The sequence below is a fragment of the Gadus macrocephalus genome, chromosome 11 (assembly GCF_031168955.1).
Source record: "Gadus macrocephalus chromosome 11, ASM3116895v1".
NCBI lineage: Eukaryota > Metazoa > Chordata > Actinopteri > Gadiformes > Gadidae > Gadus > Gadus macrocephalus.
In genome coordinates, this window is record NC_082392.1 from 8,570,869 (window position 1) to 8,588,085 (window position 17,217).

General features: G+C 48.9%; 3 protein-coding genes across 7 annotated transcripts in view; all 3 read right to left on the reverse strand.

Annotated features, from left to right (window-relative positions):
* Window positions 1-4,738, reverse strand: part of LOC132467631 (cytochrome P450 11B, mitochondrial) — a 7,945-nt gene extending 3,207 nt beyond the window's left edge. The window contains exons 1-5 of the mRNA XM_060065079.1: window positions 4,246-4,738; window positions 2,498-2,653; window positions 2,148-2,347; window positions 756-959; window positions 394-575 (exon numbers count right to left, since the gene is read on the reverse strand). Of these exons, the coding sequence (XP_059921062.1) occupies window positions 394-575; window positions 756-959; window positions 2,148-2,347; window positions 2,498-2,653; window positions 4,246-4,637 (1,134 nt within the window). The 5' untranslated portion in view covers window positions 4,638-4,738. The remainder of the gene's footprint in view (window positions 1-393; window positions 576-755; window positions 960-2,147; window positions 2,348-2,497; window positions 2,654-4,245) is intronic.
* Window positions 4,739-5,085: 347 nt separating this feature from the next.
* LOC132467651 (complexin-3-like) lies at window positions 5,086-7,614 on the reverse strand. Of its 3 annotated transcripts, none has more exons than XM_060065111.1 (4): window positions 7,396-7,614; window positions 6,292-6,835; window positions 6,018-6,105; window positions 5,086-5,753 (listed from the first exon to the last, which is right to left on the reverse strand). In XM_060065111.1, exons 2-4 carry the CDS (start codon window positions 6,603-6,605, stop codon window positions 5,529-5,531), a joined length of 627 nt encoding a protein of 208 aa, XP_059921094.1. In that variant the 5' UTR covers window positions 6,606-6,835; window positions 7,396-7,614; the 3' UTR covers window positions 5,086-5,528. The 3 variants fall into 3 exon arrangements, with proteins under 3 accessions (XP_059921094.1, XP_059921092.1, XP_059921093.1); XM_060065109.1 differs by having other exon boundaries at window positions 6,292-7,063; XM_060065110.1 differs by having other exon boundaries at window positions 6,018-6,101; window positions 6,288-7,063.
* A 2,000-nt stretch (window positions 7,615-9,614) lies between these two features.
* On the reverse strand, window positions 9,615-16,998 carry LOC132467637 (dual specificity protein kinase CLK2-like). 3 transcript variants are annotated; one of them, XR_009528046.1, is made up of 12 exons: window positions 16,398-16,996; window positions 15,453-15,546; window positions 15,305-15,371; window positions 15,063-15,179; window positions 14,751-14,917; window positions 14,059-14,153; window positions 13,788-13,917; window positions 13,518-13,600; window positions 13,299-13,378; window positions 11,884-11,974; window positions 10,292-11,596; window positions 9,615-10,261 (listed from the first exon to the last, which is right to left on the reverse strand). XR_009528046.1 is itself a non-coding variant. In XM_060065087.1 (11 exons), exons 1-11 carry the CDS (start codon window positions 16,461-16,463, stop codon window positions 11,333-11,335), a joined length of 1,254 nt encoding a protein of 417 aa, XP_059921070.1. In that variant the 5' UTR covers window positions 16,464-16,996; the 3' UTR covers window positions 9,617-11,332. The 3 variants fall into 3 exon arrangements, 1 of the variants encoding a protein (XP_059921070.1); XM_060065087.1 differs by having other exon boundaries at window positions 9,617-11,596; XR_009528047.1 differs by lacking the exon at window positions 9,615-10,261 and having other exon boundaries at window positions 11,497-11,596; window positions 11,785-11,974; window positions 16,398-16,998.
* Window positions 16,999-17,217: the final 219 nt, after the last annotated feature.

Consider the following 17,217-nt stretch of genomic DNA (forward strand, 5'->3'; position numbering starts at 1 on the left):
GGACTGGTGGATTGCATAATGAAACCTGGAGCCTATATTATTCATTCAGGTTGGCCTTCACACAGGCCATTGCTTGCTATATATCCCTCCCTCTAAATATCTATTCTAGAGCTATAGAAACATTGCCAGTCATTGCAGCAGGGCAGCCAATTCAATATACTTTGGCAGTCAGCGTCCTCTGATCTGATGCTTAGAGGGCTATTCATTTATCGCCCAAAGCAGGGCCAGTCGGTAGTGGAATAGGGACACCTGACATTATGGACATTGACCATGATGAAAACAGGTACTCAGACACAGGATACAGCATAGGGCCCTCAAAGCGCTAGACATGTCACTCATTCACACTACCAGGATCCTCTCAGCTGCAATCGACACTATAAGATCCACACACACCGTATCCACGCCTCCGGCCATCAGCTCGGTAACGTTGGCTTTGATGAGATCCAGAGACAGCTGTCCTTTCTCCATCAGCTGGCCCAGTACCCCAGTGTACTGGCCCCCTGCCGCCCCCGCTTTAGAGCTTCCCCCGTTGGGAGAGGACAGCCGCTGGCACCCCTTCTGGATCCTGGCCTCCGCTTTAAAACACAAAACATGGTTGAGGGAGAATTGTTGGAAGAGGGATTCGCAAACAAACAAACCAATTCATGAAATAACGTGAAAAGCAAGATGCATAAACAGGGGATAAGGAATACATTATACTAATTTGAAAATGCTATGCTACACAATATAACAAAATCAACTTATGCTTCCCTCACCGTGGGTGAAGATGTGGTCCCATGCAGTGGCGTGCTGTGTCCACAAGGGGGCGCCAATGCGAGATAGAAGCCGAGGGGGCAGATACAGGAGCGGCGGCGTGGTGGACAGCATTCTCTCCACGGCCCAGATGAACCTCTGGGACTCCTGGGACGGCGAGGAGGAGAACAGGCCTATGCGCTCCCCGTAGATCACATGACAGCTGGCTACAGGTCGGTTAAGATGAGATGGGGTTGGGGAGAAAGTAGGACACATAAAAATTACATGAATGAAAAAGTAGATGACATGAAAAGTTTGGTTTCAGTGTGAGTTGGCTTGTCTGTTTAACATTATAACAAAAAAGTAATGATCAATGAAGATATAACAGCAGTAGCACCCAATTCAGTCAGCAAAGGTATTGACAAATAACGTGCTAAATGTGCGAAACGGTTTTGGTTTTGAAGTCCGCTTAAAGAGAATCAATGGACTGCTCGTTTGCACAGCATGTCCTCTAGAGTGGAGAGGATTTAAGGGATTCCAGGCGCGGTCTTCCATCCAACATGTGTTGTATTAGCGACACATCGGTGCGCTGGCTAGGGTTTCACATCCCGGCTATTTCTACCCGGGCTTAGCACCTGGCTCCTTGAGCTGAGGAGCAATTCATCAGCACCACCGTGACTCCCAAGTCCTCAGCCAACCTTCACCGCCGCCGCCGCCACGGGCGTCTCCGCCCAGGGAACCCACGCCAGCGCCAAAGAGCGGGGAATGGTGTGAAGCGCACACAAATACAATGTGTGCCAACTCGTAAATACAGTTGCATGCGCTCACATTCGTACAAACACAGACCCACAACATACTCACGAAACACAAACACAAACAAAGGCAGACCACAGGGAGATATGCAAATAGCGTGGGCCAAACTTTCACACCTCTGCACGCGCCGCATTTCACCACACCGTTTCAAAGAGTCCTGTCTGTCTGGACCAATGGGGAGGCTTGCTAGCTGCCGTGCGGCTGCGGGTGAATGCCTCCCTCTATTTTTACAAATAAACAATCCGTGACCCGGTGTGTACACAAGCACACTTTACAGAGATAAACACACAAGGATTTTTTTCTGCTGTGCATGAGTAGGTTGTAAACATTCAGATTAGTATTATGTTATGTCAGTGTGTGTGTGTGTGTGTGTGTGTGTGTGTGTGTGTGTGTGTGTGTGTGTGTGTGTGTGTGTGTGTGTGTGTGTGTCCTTTATTCTTTACCAATCTTATCTTTTAATGCAATATAAGGGAATACAAGTATAAAGGCAGAAGAAGACTCTTTGCCAGCACATCCAAGCACACAGAGACACACATGTATTCAACTCTCCAAGCACACACACACAAAAAAACACACATGGATGTATAGGAAGGCGTGGGGACCTTCAAGGGCGAAGCGGAAGAGGTCGGGGCTGGGGTCGAGGGTCAGGCTGCGGCGCGCGCCCCGCTCCACGCGGGCCCGCAGCATGCGGCTGAAGTCCCCCGCCACCTGGTCCAGCAGCGGCAGGAAGCGCTGCACCGCCCCCGCCATCATGATCTCCCTGTTCAGCAACAGGCGGTCCGAACGCCACTCCTCACCATTCCTTCAGGAGGAGGGGGGGATGGAAGAAGCAAAACATTCTGCAGGTATTTAATGGCTGACACACTGGGCTAACACACACACGCACGCACGCACGCACGCACACACAGACACCTGCACACACTCACACATAGAGCTACAGGGGAGGCCCTACTTGAGGAAGACGCCCTTCTGGTGCTGGCGTATCTCGCGGTGCGTGGCCCAGGGCTGCAGGGTCATGCGGCGGGGGTGCAGCCCCTCGGAGCGGAACAGCTCCCCGATGTCGGCGGGCATCATGATGTTGACGCTGCTGTGGGCGCCCAGGTTCTCCCTGACACAACACACTCAGGGTCACATCAACCGCCCCCCCCCCCCCCCCCCGTCACTGTTAATGACACGCTAGGAATAGTGCTGCAGCAGACCCCAGTGAGAGGGGGTGATAGGCTCATGAAGTCCTGAGGACTTAGTATGGCCTAAGGAAGAGACAGACTTAATCAGGATGTTTTTGATTGATTAAAGGGTAAATCCGGTGTAAAATGGATTTGGTATATGTTTTGTATGATAACGAGTTTGTTTTGCAGCACAAAAACCGCACATAGACGCTTTCTTCAGTTGGCTGTTTTTAGCAGATTCTATCGAAACACTATAAACTTGGAACGATGGGGGCACTGGTTATGGTCAAAACGAAATCGCTATTTTAAACCACTTAAAAGGCTAAAAGTAGCCCGACACTTCTTTGGTAGTATAATAAGGGTCTTAACATATAAAACGAGGCATTGAGAACTTTGTAAGTGTACAGATTGTTTATTAAAATGGACATTTTATACACACAATAACATCAGTAGATCACCCTTCAACGCCATTTTGTTTTTAAGACTCGATAGGTAGATTGACCAACACAGATATTGTGACATCCTTCAGCAACACGCAAGCTCTGTGTTCGCCAATCTACTTGTTGAGTCTTAAAAACAAAATGGCGTCGACATTTGATCTACTGATGATATTGTGTGTAAAAAATGTCCTTTTTAATATACACTCTGTACACTTACAAAGTTCTCAATGCCTCGTTTTATATTTTAAGACCCTTATTATATTGCCAAAGAAGTGTCTGGCTACTTTTAGCCTTTTAAGTGGTTTAAAAAAGCGATTTAGTTTTTACCATAACCGGTTCCCCATCGTTCCAAGTTTCTAGCGTTTTGATAGAATCGGCTAACAGCCAAATGAAGAAAGCGCCTATATGCGTTTTTTGTGCTCCAAAACAAACGTTTCAACTCGTTATCATACAAAACATATACCAAATCCATTTTACTCCGGAATTAACCTTTAATGAATCAATTAATTACTATTTAAATTGCTCTTGAATGGGCCCGTGGAAAATATCTCCATATAAGTACTCTGGAGTTATCAGCCTATAGTTTTTTCAGCCACTATCAATCTGTAGTTTATATCTGAAAGTAGTTGAGCATATAGTGTAAATCTGAATTTAGTTTACTGAACAGATGAGGATTATACAATATATTGTCTTTACCAAGACAGCCATGGAGTCTATAATCTAAACCTGCCCATAGTTTTGTTGATGGTTTTATTTGATATCCACTATAGTGTAGTCCAGTTGTTCAACTGGTCCACCCTCAACGCCCAAATGGGTCATTTGTTATTACCTCACAACCAAAAAATAATCACAATATTTGGTGACCAATACTGCTGCAATCAACAATGTGCTGTGAAGGACAAAGCTACAACTCAAAGCTTAGTATGAAACGTGAATTCAATTTGAAACATTAGTCAATTCATGGGCTTCTTCCTAACGGTTATGGTAGGGCATAATGCTGTGTGACCCACTCAAAATGCCCCACCAGTGGAGAATCCCTGGTCCGGTCTATAGTCCACTAGCTCCTCTGTAAGCCCCGGGCTGCGGTGTACCTGTAGATAGGTCCCAGCGTGTTGAAGGTGCTCTCCATGTGCTTATGCAGCAGGTTGAAGCGGCCCTCCTTCCAGAAGCGCAGCAGGTTCAGCCAGCCGCTCCTCCCCGTGTGAGGGATCTCCCTGAAGGCTCGCACCCCTGCGCTCTTCCTCCCTCCCGTCTGCTCCATGCTCCGGCTCTGGCTCCTCCTGCCCTCCGCCCGTCCCACTCCCACCACCACCGCCGCCGCCGTCCTGGTCCTCCCAGTCATGGCCGCAGCCGTCGGGGTACAGAGGGCTCTACGGCAGGCCGGGCCCCCCAGACGCCCGCTGGAAGCCCACCTCCCTCGCAGCCGGCCGCACGCAGCCAGGTGGAAGGACATGGTCAGCCTGGTTCCACCCAACAGGTGCATCTCTGACTCCAGCGCTCAGCACAGAGCCTCCGGCCGCCCCTCCTTCATCTGGCTCTCTCTGCTCACCCCTAGGCGTCCTCCAGGGCCGATCCCGTCCTGATAGTGCGGCTGATTTATGGGTCTGATGGGGAAGGTTCAAGGGAACAACAACACAGCCCGAAGAGAGCCTAGTCGGTGATGACGTACAGACTCACACAGGCACGCACACACACACACACACACACACACACACACACACACACAGACAGACAGACAGACAGACAGACAGACAGACAGACAGACAGACAGACAGACAGACAGACAGACAGACAGACAGACACACGCTGGCACGCTCAAAAACACACACAAACATACACAAACATGCGCACGGACACACATACAAACACAAGCACGCATGGATGCTCAAACACACATCCTTCCTCTAACCGTTAGATAATGAACACCAAAATGCAAAGCAAAAGCAGTTTATTCCAAAATGGCCCTTCTTAAAAAGATCATGGAGAAGTTATAATCTTCAGTCAACCTCACAAGGTGCTTAGGATTGATGAAAGTACAAAAACTTAAATGAATATAAACATAAATAAAATGTGTACATGCAATAGTGATTATGTGACAATGCATAAAACACATCTTAAAAACCATTACAAACCAACATATACAATACGTTATGATCAAATATAATACCGCGCATTTAATACATATTAAAAGTTAGCAAGAAATATGAATAAAAAGTATTCAAAAAGCATATCAAACATGAATTTGTCAAATGTGTAGATTCATGTAAAGCATCCAGCCGTCGGTGAGCTGGTCATGTGTATGACCTCATGGTCTGTCCCGTGGGGAGTTGTAAGGGTCCCATCACAACCAGCACAGTCATAGATCACCTCCCGATCACATGACTTGGCACGTGGCCCCATTGGCTGTTTGAGGGGTGGGGGTGTGGCTGCGTCTGGCCCCTTGGACCGGCCCCGTGCTGAAGCTGAGGCCTTGGAACGCCTTCAATAAGTTGAATCCATCGTCCTTGCTCTTACTGTCGGAATGAACTATTTTCGCCAGCTCGCGGGGGAGAGCTATTTTCCCTCCAAACGGCCTCAAATGGTCCGTGTCCTTGGCGCTCTATTGGGAATAAGAAAAACGAGATGAACTGCAAGAACACACACACACACATGAGAGTTTGTATTGTGTTTGGAGAGTGGGTTCATGATTTTCCTCTCTGAGTTTTCCTTGGGACTATATTTCAGGACAGTGAAGACAAGAGGGTTGAACGTGAGAGGGAATGAAGTATAGCATAGATTCACAGGTCGGGAATCAAAGCTGGGTCACCATTAAAAAATAATAATGACTTGAATCACTTCAAATGAGAAAGAGCCATTCCCTCACCCTGGTGAGCTGGTACTTCCTCCTGTAGTGAGCCCTCAGGGCCGCCCTCTCGGCGTTCTTCTTAGCATTCAGACCTTCTCGCGGCTTCCTGTGGATGAACAAGAAACACGCAGCGAGCACAGAAAGACATCAGACGTACTGTACGTACAGCATCACCTACAGCAAGGAGGTCAAATAATGTGTTGTGATGTATGACGGAAACAAGTGTTTGTTTTCAGTATAGCACGGTGGCGGTGGGGTTTGATTGGTTGGGTCTGGACCCATTTGAACTTGCCTCTCCGGGTCCAGGCCAGGCTGGTGGGAGCGGGGGGCTGCGGACTCCCTGGGGCAGGGGGCTGCCTGAGGAGGAGCGCCTCTGCACGGACGTCTACGTGCTGATCTCACTCCTCCTCCTCCTCCTCCTGCTCCCTCTCTCCCTCCTCCTCCTGCTCCTCCTGCTCCTCCTCCTGCTCCTCCTGCTCCTCTTGCTCCTCCTCTGGCTCTCCTCTGCCTGTGGTCGAACATCACCTCCTTCTCCCTCTCTCCCGACACACAGCTGGTCAGCTTCCTGACGGGCCCCCTCAGGGTCTTCCTCACTACAGAGTCCATGATGCGCGCGCGCGTCTGTGTGCGTGTGTGTGTGTGTGTGCGTGCGTGCGTGCGTGCGTGCGTGCGTGCGTGCGTGCGTGCGTGCGTGCGTGCGTGCGTGCGTGCGTGCGTGCGTGCGTGCGTGCGTGCGTGCGTGCGTGACAGACGTCCACCGTCCTGTTGGGTTTGGAGGAGCTGGATCAGCAGAAAGCACTAATCTGCTGCCCTCATGTTGTCATCGTGGGCTGAGCCTGGGGGACAGAGGCATTGGGCAGCGTTGATTAAGAGGTGGAGACAGGGCCAAGGGCAGGGGAACCATGCAGTCAGACAAGGCCTGCACACACGCACCGCCACACGCAGACGGGGCGGGGAACGGCGTCTGGCTGGGTGCGGAGGTCGCCGCGCCCACCAGATAAAGGGGTTTGCGTCGCTCTGTGGTCTTGATTTATCGGCACAAAGAAAAGGCAGGAGCAGAGCCACTGGCAGGACAAGATAAGGAGGGAAGACAGATGGAAAGGAGGGAACAAAGTAAAAGAGGGAATGGGAAATTAAAAATGGAGGAATAAAAGAAAAGCAGAGGGTGAAGTGGGGGGAGAATGTGGGGGGAGTGGGGGGGAGAGAGAGAACGGTGGGATGGGGAGAGGGTGTGGGTGTTGTGTAGGTGAAGGTGACATCCAGACAGACACGAAGAGCTATTTGTTCAAGCCATTCATCCCTGCTGTTCCCCCCACGCACACACACATAACTCAAGCCACTAGAGTTTGAACATTCACACATAAACACAAACCCATGTAGTGGAGTCTGGTCTTACCAGGCCCGGTGTGTAGGCAGGTAGGCCCAAGGCAGATCCTACAGGATGCAGGCAGATGGCGGCTGCAAATGTCCCAGTCCAGATCCAGGAACCCTCTGAGCTGTTGACCAGGCGCCTTCCCAGTGCTGTTCTGCCGTCGCTGCTCCTCCGTTCCCTCAGGCCAACGGACGATCTTCTAGTCTTATGGATTTAGGTTTCCGTCTGCCTTCACCTCTTCTACCCCCCCCCCAATACAGATTAGCTCCTCCAGGCTAATGAGTTTCAATCCTGTTAGCAGAGGGAGAGCACGCCTCCGCTGGGTCACATGTGCAAGGGAAGGATGACACCATGTTGTGTGGTACGGTTGTGTGTCATGGTTCTGTCTCACTGTTAAAGCTGAAGGGTTGGTGTACAACTGGGACTATACATATGAATATATCTATAGTATATATAATATATATGATATATAGCCTATATATTCATTGTATACATGTTCCAAACAGCCTGTGAGTTCCTGTGTGTTCCTGACTAGTTTCTGATGAGTTCCTGATGAGTTCCTAATGAGTTCCTGTGTATTCCTGTTGAGTTCCTGATGAGTTCCTGTGAGTTCCTGTGTGTTCCTGTTGAGTTCCTGTGAGTTCCTGTGTGTTCCTGTTGAGTTCCTGTGAGTTCCTGTGTGTTCCTAATGAGTTCCTGTGTATTCCTGTTGAGTTCCTGATGAGTTCCTGTGAGTTCCTGTGTGTTCCTGTTGAGTTCCTGTGAGTTCCTGTGTGTTCCTAATGAGTTCCTGTGTATTCCTGTTGAGTTCCTGATGAGTTCCTGTGAGTTCCTGTGTGTTCCTGTTGAGTTCCTGTGAGTTCCTGTGTGTTCCTGTTGAGTTCCTGTGAGTTCCTGTGTGTTCCTGTTGAGTTCCTGATGAGTTCCTGTGAGTTCCTGATGAGTTCCTGTGAGTTCCTGTGAGTTCCTGATGAGTTCCTGTGCGTTCCTCTGAGTTCCTGAGAGTTCCGGTGCGTTCCCCTGAGCCCTGCAGACAGCAGGGTGCGCAGCCAGACGGACACTTGTGGTCGGCTAGATCAAACACAGAGCTGAAAACCAGGAACAGAAGAGACACTGTGGCCAGGAGGGGGAACAAAGAGTAGACAACTAAATTTGGAAGCACACGATTAAATAATCAGGATGAATAGATGGGCCGTTTGATGTTTTAAGCTTCACCCAGGAACCCAGTAAAAGTGCAACAGCAAGAGGCCTCAGTGTTGACTAGCAGCGATGAGACCTGACATAAAGTCAGTCGTTAAAGTCTATTTAGGGTGTGTGGGAATGGGGGTGGTCAATTTTATGGCCCTCATTCACCTTCTCTGATGAGTCAGTTTATGTTTTCCGGTCGTTCCAGAAATAGATCAATTGAAAGACAGGGATGATGAGAGGAGGGGAAAAAGAGGTGCAGACCAGGTCTAGGAAAGGAAGAGGATAAAGTGAGAAATAGCTGTCTCGTCTGCCTATGGGCCTTATTGACCTAGCGGCCATCTTGGCTCCATAGCACGAGCCGTGTGTGGTCGCTGAGCAGTGTGTGTGTGTTAGACAGGAGCACCTGGAGCATCATGAGCTGCGCTAGAGAGAATGTCATGGTCACTCTCCTTCATCCCCGCCACAAAAACATGCATCTCCTCCCACGGCATGTTGTGGTTACATTGATTCAGTTCTCCGGACATCTCCACCACCCCCTCGGTCCACTGCCATGCCCCGTTCTGTGTGTTCATAAACACCTACACACATGCACGCACGAGGGCACACACTCGCACAATGCAACAATTGAGACTGTGTCCCCTGCAGCGGGCCCCTCCACAGCGTACGGCCTTGGTTTGTGTCAGGTGAGGACACATTAATGGCTTAACAAGATCACCCTTCCCTGTCTTCACGCCAAATAACTCCCTCCCACGACAGCGCTGGGTTCCGTTGACTACGCGACCACAGCAGCAGAGCTCCCCAGCGGAGGATTCAGACGCGGTGGTGAACTGATACTGCCGGGTTGATAAGTCAAAAAGATGAAAGAAGTGGAAGGGAATATAATAAATTCAGTTTTTTTTTAATCTAAAATAATCTGCAGTTGTATTCCTCAATCTAAATCACAACAGTGTTATATAAATTAAAAAGACTTGATACAAGATAAGCAGCAATGGTTTGTGTGTGTGTGTGTGTTTGAGAGAGCAAGTGGTCACTCACACCACCACTGATCCAATTAAGGCATGCACTGTTCAGCACGTGAAACATGGACATTGATCCCATACCCAAACAACCCCCCAAACACACACGCGCACACACACGCACACACACGCACATGCGCACACACACACACACACACACACACACACACACACACACACACACACACACACACACACACACACACACACACACACACACACAGGGCCATCTATTGTTAAGTTAATCACCATGATTTCGCTCACAAGTAGGCTGACATATGACCACACACAAGGGGTCCACGTGTGACCATATTATAAACGTACTAACAAACAGAACACTCAAACGTATGTGTGTGTGTGCACAAACACATACATGGAAATGGAAACAGTGTAATTAAATAATTAATGTTTTCATACCACAGTATTTTTGAATATACTTTATTTTCTGATTGGTCAATTACGCTTGAAACGTGTGCATTCTTTTTTAATAATGGGACATCTCTGCCTTTTTACCGTAGAAAATCAATGCACTACAAATCCAACATTTACCACTACCAAAGTCAATAGAAACCAATAACGTTAGAGATGAAAGTGAGTAATGCCTTACATTGTTGGTAACAGAGGTTCAAGTGGAATAAAGCACTCCAGAATGTCTGTCGTTATTGTGCGGTGGTGAACACTCAACACTCAAAAACACGTCAATTATCTCCAATAACAGGACTCTCGGTCGTGATTCATCCCTTACATGGTCTCAATTATATGTACCTCAATTACCATTCATTCTGCTCAAATAAATAACCGGTTGCTGAAAGTGAAAGTAAAATCCAACAACTGAACAACAAAGAGCTCTATAGAATAATAATATGGCAACCAAATGCACGTTTTGGGGTTGGTATTTGTAACACAGCCCTTCAACTCTATAAAACCAGATACACTCCCCTACCTTCCCTTTACTCTACCCTCATCCATACTCATTAACACCTGCACATTTTGGTTTTAGTGTGGGGTTAATTTTAGATTCACACACACACAGACACAAGCACGCACACACGCACCCACGCACGCACCCACGCACGCACCCACGCACCCACGCACGCGCGCATGCTTTGGGCATTCACACACTAATAACAAGTCTTCACCTCTGCCCAGGCAGAGTAGAGAGATATAGTGGTGGAGATTTTTGGCGGTGCTCCCTCTTAGCTGCATTCTACCAGAGCCCTGCCAACAGACCACCACAGCGTGTATAGAGACCCCAGACCAATCAATGGACACAGGGATCGTCATATACGTAAAAACATCACAATAGGTCATTTTATAAAACAGCTAAGAAATAATTAAATAAAAAATATACACAGGAAACAGGTGCAATTATACAAAAGGTTGAGAAGGCTTTGTTGAATAATCGCCTTCCATTTTTTACTTTATCTCTTTGGCATTTATGTAACGGGTAACAGATGCTTATAACACTGATATGTGGAAATCCCTACACAGGTAAAAAGCAAGAATACCTGACTATCCTACACCACTAGGCCTCTCTGATTGGCTGGAGATACTGTCAATCAAAGATGTGGGGAGAAGCAAAGTCTTTTTCATTGATAGAGCAGGTTACCATTTCCAAAACAATATCCAAACAAAACCTCAAGCCCTGTGACCAGACGATCTGTTTCACAGTAATAGTTTTGAATTGAAAGCAGCTAAAGTAGAGCAGTGCACCAAGGGATTCTCAGAAGGAGACGCGATACTCAATGACGACCTGATCATTGATATAAATATAAGGCTTCCCAGGGGATGCAGGGCTCCGCCCCCTGGGCCTCCAGGGGGAGTGTGTTGGGGAGGGGAGATGGGGCCACCACCGCTCCCCCCCAAAGCTGGCTGTATCTGTGCTGAGGGACGGGGGGGAGGAAGAAGGGGTGAGACAGAGCGGAGGAGAGGGAGAGGCGGTCAGAGGGCTCGTACTGCAGCATCTTCTCCAGCAGGTCCAGCAGCTGGTAGTGGTCCATGGCCTTGGCCTTCAGGTAGCTCTGGAGGACAGGTCAGAGGAGAGGCTGTGAGTCAGCCTCACATATGTCTGCCAATGTTTCATAATAGTGTGGAGACGAGGCGGGGGTTGAGCTCCTTCTGTGGTGGAGCGATGGGAGGGGGCTTGGCGCTGAGGCTGTGGTTGGAAGACCCTTGATCAGTGCATTGACCACACCTGCCACTAACTCACCTGTCTTCCAATCTTGTCCCCAGAGCCAAGCCCCCTCCTCCTCACCCTCCCCTACACACACAGAGCAGGACGGCCCACAAAGCCTCCCCCTGGCCTCACCCTCAGGGGTTTGCATCTGGTCTGGACATAAAGCCCGGCCCTGGAGTGCTCGTTCCAATCCAGACGTCCATGGCAGAAATACTTCTGCTTTCTGGGAAGAAATAACGAGGCATTAATGGAGTATAGATTCAGGGTTTAGTATTTTCTTTTGGTGTGTTTGAAGTGTGTGTGGGATCCACTCCAACCGTGCGTAAATGACATATAGGACAAAAGAGGCATCCCCCATTTGCGCCATATAAAACAGCCGCGAGATGAAGCCTGCAGTTCTCTCCTCTAAAAGAGGAGCCTTCAAGGGCCATCAGACCTGATAGCACTAATGTGAATTATAACTGGGTTTGTGTGTTTTGTATGGATACATTATTTACAATATAATCGGCCCATACCAAATATATTAAACATTGCACAATGGTGCAACACTTTGAAACGAATTGTTTCGTTTATATGACTAATATAATATAATATAAACGAAATAACTAGAAAATAGCTTGCTGAAAACTTTTCTTCAGATGGGCCTTGTTCTTAAGGCTGGACATTGGACAAGCTTGAGACTAAACTACTCTCCATAAAATGAAAAAAAATAGGTTGGCTCTTGCTGGCTTGTGTGGCATCTGGTAGATGCACTGGAAGATGCACTGATAAATGCACTGGTAGATGCACTGGTAGATACACTGGTAGAAGCACTGGTAGATACACTGGTAGATACACTGGTAGAAGCACTGGTAGATACACTGGTAGATACACTGGTAGATACACTGGTAGAAGCACTGGTAGATACACTGGTAGATGCACTGGTAGATGCACTGGTAGATACACTGGTAGATTCACTGGTAGATTCACTGGTAGATACACTGGTAGATACACTGGTAGATACACTGGTAGATACACTGGTAGATTCACTGGTAGATACACTGGTAGATACACTGGTAGATACACTGGTAGATACACTGGTAGATACACTGGTAGATTCACTGGTAGAGGCACTAGATGCACTACTAGATACACTGGTAGATGTTCTGGTAGAAGCACCGGTAGATACACTGGTAGAAGCACCGGTAGATACACTGGTAGAAGCACCGGTAGATACACTGGTAGATTCACTGGTAGAGGCACTAGATGCACTACTAGATACACTGGTAGATACACTGGTAGAAGCACCGGTAGATACACTGGTAGAAGCACCGGTAGATACACTGGTAGAAGCACCGGTAGATACACTGGTAGAAGCACTGGTAGATACACTGGTAGAAGCACTGGTAGATAGACTGGTAGACAAACAGCAGTCTGACGAAAGTCGAACTCAAACATTTTAGCTCTTTGATGGGTGGGTGCGCATGGTGCGTGTCTGTGTGTGTGTTTACATGCATGTCTGTGCGTGTGTGTGTGTGTGTGTACGTGTGTGCATGCGTGCACGTCACCTGCTCAAGCGGACCATCCTCTGGGGGAGGGGTCCCTGTAATCGCTGCATCATGGCCAGGTGCTCTTTGTTGTCGTGAGTCTTAAAAACAAACCGTCCATGCGGTTGGAAAGGGTCAGTGAGGCCGCAGTGAGGAGAGAATCCCAGTAAGGACGCGCGAGACACAACCCAACACAACGCATGTCACCAGCCAGACGACCGACTCAAACCCGGGGTTCACCTGGAACAGCGTGGCGCCCGCGTAGTACTCCAGCAGGATGCAGCCGATGCTCCACACGTCACAGGGGTGACCCCAGCCCAGCTCTGGGGGGGGGGGGGGGGGGGGGGGAATAAAGGGGGTGTGAGAGAGACCAAAAGGAGGTGGGAGGGGAGGGACAGTAGGAGTGGACAGAGGGAGGGGAGGAAGGGGGAGGACGGGCGGTAACCAAAGCTTTAGAAAATAAGGGGGCTGGGGGCTGACATTTCGCCCGACCCTGTCGACATCTCTCACCAAGGATGACCTCGGGGGCACGGTAGTGCCGCGTGGAGATGACTACGGAGTGGTGCTCGTGGTCAAAGGTGGCGCTGCCGAAGTCCACCAGGCGCACGGCCGTGTCCTTGATCCTCCGCTCGTCACACTTCTGCACGGTGGGAACCATGTGACAACATGCTAACATCCACAACACGCTAACATCCGATTAGTGCCGAGCTACATGACAACATCTAACCCCCCCCCCCTCTCCCTCTCCCTCTCTCTCTCTCTCTCTCTCTCTCTCTCTCACCTTGACAGCGTTGTATATGACGTTGTAGTCGGAGTTAACAAAGAGGATGTTTTCTGGCTTTAAGTCTGTGTGAGTCAGCTGATTGTCATGTAGAACTGCAGTAGAGAGTGAAGGGAGCAGGGAGGGAGAGGGGACAAGATACAAAAAGAGAAGCGTTAGGTGGGTCGGCCATCGCCCTCCGCTGGTACGAGTGCCACACAAATGACAATAACAAATGTCAATGTTGTTCGGCGAATAAATACACGGACTGAGCCGCAGTGTAAAATCTGGCATTATATATCAAATCAGACATCATCTCAAATGTCTCAATGACACTGAGCTTTTGGTAATTTGTTTGTGTCTGTTTATGAAACTCTGCATGTGCCACACTCACACAGTAAACAAGCCTTTGGACCTAGTCACCACACAGTTGAGTAGCGTTTGACTGAACAGCTGGTTGAATACCCAGGCCCAAGGACACTTAACACTATTTATATATATAACACACTTTCTAGGTCAGATTTTCTCCAATGCAATTCAAAGTAACAAACACGCAGGCTCAAATCTGAAAATGAGCAGGCCTTCACCAAAGCCGAGGTGTGAAAGCCCTTGGTAACACTAGAGCTGGCTGAACTGCAGCCAGTAGGTTCTCAGTGCTGACATTGGTTCTCAGGGTGTAAGCAACAAGGTGAGGTGAGGTCTTGCTCACACACATTTGACAGCGCTGCAGATTTGATGGGCCATCTGCCGGATCTGGTGGACGGGGTACGGCAGGAAGTTGTTCTTCTTCAGGAAGTCAAAGGTGCTGAGCGCCAGCAGCTCGAAGGAGATGCAGACGTGGCCGCCATAGTGGAACCAGTCCAGCATCTGGACACAAAGTCTGAGGACAAGAAGGTGTGTGTGTGTCTGTGTGAATGACTGAGGATGTAGAGGACTTTATGGGGACATGAAGGTACAGAAGCCGTCCACCACACATGAGCCCTCCGGTGTGGTGGCTCCACAGTCCAGACCGAGCCTCCACTCACTGCCTGTTGTGTGGGTCCTTCTGGCTGATGGTCTCTAGTACCGTGATCTCCAGCTTGGCCGCCTCTCTGTACTTCTGCAGGTTCTTGATGATCTTCAGTGCGGTGTGTGTCCCACCTCTATGTGCTCAGTAAATAAAAGAATGAAAGAGTATGGGGGATACATTTTAATCACTTGATATTGTATTCATTGCATTAATATGCATTTTAATTGTATCTGTATGAACAGAGGAGGGGGGCATTACCGGCCGTTGTCCACACATTGCACCACCTTCCCAAAAGTTCCCTCTCCTAAGGTGTTGACGATCTCATCTGTTGAGGTGGGAGGGGTGCTGGTGAGGTTAAACCCAGGGCTACAGCAATGCATCAGAAGCAAGGCTTTAGGAGACTCACATCTGTCTTGGAGGACGTCTCCAGGCTTGTAAATGAGGTGTCCGTTCTCTGTGTCCTTCCCCTTCTTGGCCCGTTTCTCCTCACTGCTTCTCCGCTGAGACCGGGTGGAGGAGACAGGGAGAACATCATAACACAGAGCGGATAATGCCTGCTACCCAATGACCCCTGAACCCAGGGTCTAGTGCGATCGGTCAAAGGTCAGCCAGTGGGGCTGACCTCCTGCTCACCCTACAACCAAACACTGGACACGTGCACAAACATGTGCCGTTCCACACGCACGCACACGTGCACACACACACACACAAGTGCAGAAACAAACATGGCCTTCATTAACCCTGTTTATGAGTTTATTTTGAGTTTATGAGTGTATAGTCACTAAATGGGGTTAAGTGGTGGTACAGGGGCTTCTTGTACAGGGGGTTAATAAGAAATGTCAAGTGACTGCTGCTGGAGGATCTGATTCCATCTGCATTCTGAGACTGTTATTAATATCAGAAGGCCTGAGGCTGCACTTACTGCAGAACGGGACTGTGGCCAGATGATACGGCAGATCTCAACAGCACAGTGCACGTGAGTGTGTTGCACTACACACACACGTTTACATATAAAGCTCTGCGTGTGGAGATAGAGACACCTATCACACAGACACACGTCTAGGCAGCACATACATGCAAACAACGCCAGCTTTACAAGCATGTAAGCGGAGACCCATGCACGTTGGTTTATCGCCTGATTTAGTTTCCAGACACTTTGCCGAAAGTTGGAAACCAAATATGTTTATTAAATCAGTGAGGTAATAGTACTAAGCATAGCATGAAGTAACAGGAACTCAATCCAGGACGGGTCTAAGATAAGATTGGTCACATTTCACAGAGGAGGACAAGAGTAGTACAACCACAAAAAACACGCGTACACACAAACTTCTGAGAAGATGGAAATACTCACAGACAGGCAGAGGCAGATGCAGTCCAGGAAGCCCTTGTAAAGAGAAAGCATTTCTGTCTTCCCCATAACGCAGAGTCAGACAATGAGGTAGGCAGCCAGTGTGAGCGAGAGATAGTCAACAATGATAATGGAGAGAGGAGGAAGAGAGGAGACAAGTGAGGGAGACAGGCAGGGAGAAAGGGAGGGAAGGCAGGTAAAGCTGTGGCTGACAGTACAGGAAGAGACAGAAGGAGAGGCTTGAACAAAGCGAGAAGCCCCCTAAGAAGAAAACTATAACGAGTGGACGAAAAGGACTCTTGGGTCCCAGTGGAAAATATCTTGAGGTGAGGTCATCAGAAATATGTAGCAATGGATATGAAAAGCGGAGTCAAAACAGTGGGCAAAATTATGCTTGAGAGGCAAAAAAAAAAAAGAAAAGTGTTCTTCCAAGTCAGGCCGTAAAGCAGGTAAGCATCGCAAGCGGTACAGAAAGTGCAGCGGATAAAACGACGAGACACACACACACAAGCACAACTGAGAGGACAGCGAAGATCCACAGTGAGAGGGGGCAGAGAGAGAGAGGGACAGGAGAGGGAGGGAGGTAGAGGGACAGGCCGAGCACTGAGGCAGAAACCAAGAATAACCTCCAACCCCCTGAGAGTCTTGAGAGCAGTACGAAGGAGCAGGGTGGAGGGACACGCTGCAGGGTGGGGAGGGGTGAAGGGTGCTGGGGTGTACATGGATCCTGTTTCACCCTCTTCACCCGGAGCACCCCCTTGAATGTTAACATTGTGTTTTCACACACCTACGCTGCCTTTCATGTGTTTTGATGCTGGAAATA

What these genes read in the sequence shown, in the direction of transcription:
- LOC132467651 (XM_060065111.1), bottom strand. Translation starts at nt 6,605, where the DNA reads ATGGACTCTGTAGTGAGGAAGACCCTGAGGGGGCCCGTCAGGAAGCTG. An exon ending in CCTGGCCTGGACCCGGAGAG is followed by an intron (nt 6,106 to 6,291) that starts GCAAGTTCAAAT and finishes GTTCATCCACAG; the next exon opens with GAAGCCGCGAGAAGGTCTGA. An exon ending in GGAAGTACCAGCTCACCAGG is followed by an intron (nt 5,754 to 6,017) that starts GTGAGGGAATGG and finishes TATTCCCAATAG; the next exon opens with AGCGCCAAGGACACGGACCA.
- LOC132467637 (XM_060065087.1), bottom strand. Translation starts at nt 16,463, where the DNA reads ATGGGGAAGACAGAAATGCTTTCTCTTTACAAGGGCTTCCTGGACTGC. An exon ending in AGACGTCCTCCAAGACAGAT is followed by an intron (nt 15,372 to 15,452) that starts GTGAGTCTCCTA and finishes CCACCTCAACAG; the next exon opens with ATGAGATCGTCAACACCTTA. An exon ending in AAGGACCCACACAACAGGCA is followed by an intron (nt 14,918 to 15,062) that starts GTGAGTGGAGGC and finishes TCTTGTCCTCAG; the next exon opens with ACTTTGTGTCCAGATGCTGG.